Source organism: Montipora capricornis, chromosome 2, assembly GCF_036669925.1.
Source record: "Montipora capricornis isolate CH-2021 chromosome 2, ASM3666992v2, whole genome shotgun sequence".
In the NCBI taxonomy this organism is placed as follows: Eukaryota; Metazoa; Cnidaria; class Anthozoa; order Scleractinia; family Acroporidae; genus Montipora; species Montipora capricornis.
This window is the reverse complement of record NC_090884.1, coordinates 56,474,927-56,479,926: the sequence shown is the minus strand read 5'-3', so window position 1 is coordinate 56,479,926 and position 5,000 is coordinate 56,474,927. Positions and strand designations below refer to the sequence as shown.

General features: G+C 37.9%; 1 protein-coding gene across 3 annotated transcripts in view; it reads right to left on the bottom strand.

Moving 5' to 3' along the window:
- Positions 1-2,529: 2,529 nt before the first annotated feature.
- LOC138028217 (A disintegrin and metalloproteinase with thrombospondin motifs 6-like) overlaps positions 2,530-5,000 on the bottom strand; it is a 46,262-nt gene continuing 43,791 nt past the window's right edge. For 2 of the 3 annotated variants that reach the window (XM_068875690.1, XM_068875681.1), the window contains one exon: positions 4,343-4,612. In XM_068875690.1, coding sequence (XP_068731791.1) covers positions 4,470-4,612 — 143 coding nt within the window. In that variant the 3' untranslated portion in view covers positions 4,343-4,469. Of the gene's footprint in view, positions 4,613-5,000 lie in introns of all 3 variants that reach the window. The other variant, XM_068875671.1, reaches the window with a different exon arrangement.

Sequence of the window (5,000 nt, the reverse complement as noted above, 5' to 3'; positions counted from 1 at the left end):
ACTTTTGATACAAAAAATATCGAGGATCCATTACCAGAATTAATCATAGTAAAATTGAATAGGCGTTCTCTGGTAAAAAGTATTAAGAATATAAGCTTTCGACAGCCAGTCTTGTCTTCGAGGGATAAACATAACTGATAACATGAAATGAACCGTTAAAACACTTAAATATAGAGAGTGATACGCATAAATGAAAAACATGTAGAAAGAATGTTCGGAGGAATGCTAAAAGCGCTAAGATTAGTATTTGTTGATAAGAATGTTGTATCGTCTAGGGAGTGGGCATTAATTGTTGTCCTCCTCAATAGTTTTGGCCGTATGCCAGGACTCAAGTGTCTTTCTAATGCGGTTATTTCCTTTGTCAATAATTGTAGAGTTATCAAAGTCAATTACATGATCAAAAGTCCAGGCATGCATTTGCAACGTTTGAACCTTTAGCACATTGTTTTATATTCCTGATATGTTCTTTGTTCCTGGTGCTGAATGATTTTTTGTTTCACCGATGTAATTCCATGGACAAAATGCACACGGGATTTTGTAAACAACATTGCACTGATCATCTTTAGGAGGTCGAAACTTGGGGACAGGGAATTCCTGTTGGAGAGTTTTAATTGGTTTGTTGGTGACTTGAATGTCAAGATTCTTAAGGAATCGCGTGAGTGGCTCAGTAATACCATTAATTTAGTACCTTTAATCCAGGAGTCCGAAAAAAAACGTCGAGTTCGATGAAGACGATAAAATCTTTGCTTAGGACTTTCTCCTGCAACTGGAAGTTCGTTATGATTTTCGACCATTTATCCGCGCACTATCTGAAGGGTATTTTAGGTCAGTCTAACCCTCACACAATTTGTGGTGAAGTCGTGGTCTCATATCATGTCATATCATATCATATAGCTTTCTTTACCCTCGGATTTTAGAGTAGCTTGGTGTAGCTAATATCTCCGAGCATTTACCCTCCCAGCCATGATACACCACAGACGGACAGACCCTAACACCGGGAACTACATGCCCTACTCTTTGCGACAAGTGTGTGGGTTCTTTTACGTCCCACAGGATTATGAACATTGAAGGGTTATGAGAGGGGGCTTACGGTTTATCGTCCTTATCCGAGAAAATCTAATCTCATGCTAAATTCGCATAGATCTGCGCTCTTTAACGAATCGAGTGAAACGAGTAAATCGAGACCATGCACTTGGTTCGTTTCTGAATATTCGGCACATTTTATAAAAGCACGCCCTCTTTTAAAATTCATTCTCTTTTATTAAAAGCAGCCTCGTTTATTAAGAGAATTTGTAGCACAATTCACAAACTTAAAATGACTGTTTGCAGGGTCAGTGTGTTGCAAAAGAAGAGCAAGAGAAGTGATTGAACCAACCAGCAAAGAAGGGCTGTGTTCAGAATTGTTGTGGTTTTACTATTATTACCATCAGTTATCTCACCAATAAACTGTGTTTAGAGCAACACAAGTAACTTCGTGATCTCGAATCTTAGAATCGTAAAAAGACGGGTCGTAGGTCTTAAAATTAGCCCAATTCAAACTAAAGATTTAGTTTTATTGTGAGTGCTAATATTTGGCTTTAAAAGGCGGCTAGCCCCCACTGAAGAGAAATGGATTCTTGGCCATAAGGGTTAAATCGATAGAGTACCACGTGACGTAGTTTACCAATCAATAAAAAAAGAAACAATAAAGACGAAAAGTGATAGAGTTGAAAGATAAAGAAATTTAAGGAATGAAATCTTATGTGTAGGCAGGAAAGTCGGGAGGCGAAAAAATAAGAAAATAAAAGTCAAAGCCGAATGTTATACCTTGTTCTTCGGAGGAAGTAACTGCATGGTTAAATTAACGGTTGATGGCCGTCAACTTGACTGTGTTAACTCCTCTAAACCCCTTGGAGTGAATGTTTCTCTTGACCCTAAAAGGTGGACTCATATAGATGATATTTGTTCCAAGGCTAGCAAATGACTCTATGCCCTGAGAATTCTTAAGCCCAGTGGTGTATATCCTCAAGATCTACGATCTGTTTTCTGTTACTTCATCAGACCTTTATTAGAATGCGCTTGCCCTGTTTGGCACTCTTCAAAGACTAGTTAGAAGCCAACCAGCGTCGGGCGCTTCGCATTGTGCACCCTCAGTTGTCATACAAAGAGAAGCACTTAAAGTCCTGAACCTGACTACACTTTGGGAAAGACGCGAACACACCTGTGCATGAAATTTTACAAGAACGTAACGAATTCCGGTAGTAAACTATATAGCCTTTTGCCAAGACCTACCCCCAAAACCTACTTTCTTAAAAATCCTAGAAGACTTACACTTTTAAAATGTAGAACTAAAAGATTCCAAACAAGCTTCATACCAAGCTCGATAAAGAAATGGGACTGAACTGAACTGCAATCAAGAATAACTAATACTTTATCAATGTACATATTTAAATTTTTGTCATTTTACATTTTGCAATTGTAACATTGGAATTGCAATTCGAATTATTTAATAAAGTTATTACTTATTATAAAATCCCAATAATATTTGTTGTTCTATAAAAGTGCTTTATTTCGCTGTCATTCCTCTCCACTTATAATTAGGAATAAAAAATCCATCTACTACATGCTATTCTTAATATGTAATCGGGAATAGGTATTATTCACGTTATGTCATACCGTAAGGTTGGTTGACATATACAAAATATCTAGCGTTAAATCCTTTTTGTTCATCCATTAACAATTGAACATTATATCAGTGTTATCTGTGTCTACTGATACTGGTTACGAGCCGATTTATCAACCTCGTTCCCAGGGTTCTCTCTTGACGAGTAGGAGAGAACCCTGGTACTTGAATAGAATATTTCTATGAGTATAAGAATAACGTACATTGTAAGACCTTAAGTACTGAATTCGAGAACTTGAAACAATAACGAGACTACAATTGGTAGTATCCCTGAATTAATATTCAATCTTCGTTCTTTGTCTAAAATCCGCACGCGTCATTGGTTAAAATTGATCACGTGAGTTCCCGTTACCTAACGACATCAAAGTGACAGAGTGGGTTATTACAATAACGCATAAAAACTGTGCACTGTTCTGCAACTTCAAACGTGCATGGCTTCAAGTTCAAGATTTTCCGAAGTTGAGGAGGAAAAAACTACTGAAATAATTGACGCTGCTGTGTTCAGTGTTCATTCAAACAGGTCGGGCGGGAAGCCATTGTAAGTATATCGCCAGCAGTGATTTCAAATTGAATATTAAAAGAGTTAGAGACTGTTAGTTCGTGTTTTGTTTACAAATACACGCACTTGCTTACTGTACAATGAACTCGAAATTTTCAATACTGCACTCAGCTTCGCTTCGTGCAGTATTGAAATTTTCTCGTTCATTGTACAGTAAGCGCGTGCGTGTATTTGAAAACAAAACACTCACAACAGTCTCTAACCCGTAAATAATACAGTCTTAAAGAAAACACACTATGTCGTCATTTTTGCTTTCACATTAATTTTTTAAAAGTTGTTAGGAATTTTACAGAGGGACCAAGATATGGTGACAAAGCCTAAACCTTAAAAATCATTACTAGAGAGATTTTATTTGATGTCAGCGCGTTTTTAAGTGAATTCCATATACCAAGGATTTTCTTACATCTAAAATGTACAGTATCTAATCATAATTCTCAGGTGCTATGATCAGCTACATGATTTTTCGATTCCTTGTTTTTCAAGTAAATCACAGACTCCTTAGCGAGAAACTCACAATGTGCCACAAAGTGTTCCCATAAGTTAAAGAACTTCATGTATTACCCGGCTTTTGGTTACGTATTTTCTTTAGAGGGTCACTTTGTGACGCCTGCACCAATTAACGTTAAACACCAAGTGCCTGTATTGGATGACCCTCAGAAAACCCGCGAGTATATTGTTGCTGTGTGTCAAGGCATTCTCGGAAATTCAAAATTTGAATGACTTTTCCCTCCTCTAACACCAGATTTTCTGATATTGGGATACAATGCACCTGAGCTACATTATTTCCCCTTTGCCTTAAAGTGGCTGTGTCGCGGCACGGCAGTTGATTTTGCTTTGTTTTATCAATTACTCGCCTCTATTCGCTATACAACTTAACGTTAACCCAGAAATTGCTTTTAAACAACTCAAATCAAAGCCTCATGCCAAAAACTATGTGTCAAGAATACAAAATGTTAGTTTCAAACAACAGAGATAAACTTTGAAAAGCTGTTAGGCTGAAAAACAGTTTTCAAATCCTTCCATTGCAATCCAGTTCAATTTTCTTCAATTTTGCCCATCCCTGCCTCCTTCAATGTTTTTCGTAGTTATTTTTACGTTTCACTTGATTTGGTTGCCAATTTCCAGTCGCTGAATTTGGCTATATTTCATGACACAGTTCCTTTAAAGTTTCGCTTCTTACAGGCTGTTCAACCTCCCGTTCAAGCATCATTTCCCGATATCCCAGCTATCTGGAGGTTCATTCGTTACTCATTCCACACTACTAAGCTGATGACAGTAATGTCGTCCAGCCATATCCAGACAGCACACTCCTCCAGTACCACAATCCCTCGAATCTTTGCATGATTTGAATCCAGTGTAGTATGGATTTCTCAAAGGACAGACCGCTGACACTAAAACCGAAAAAAGAGTAATGGTAAATGATTGACGACACAAGGTTGGCCTTTGCTTTGTGATGGCTCGGACACAGTTCTGCAAATGAAATAATTGCTGGCTCACAGATTTTGTGCACCTTCTTGTGTCATTTTCTTGCCAGAGAGAACTGTTTTCTTGTGATTGGGATTTCTTTGGTAGAATTGTTATAGTCCCGTGGTTTAGTTTGTCGATATTTATTCATTTGTTTATAGCGATACTCACCGTTACGTCACCTGTAGGTCTTAATCACACGGCCGCCATGTTGAGTCCCGAGGGATTGAAAGCTTTTGTTTTTTCTCACCAAAACTCGTTCCCCGTCAAAACATTTCAAATCGAGGCTCGGGGAACGAAATCTATTGTCTATGA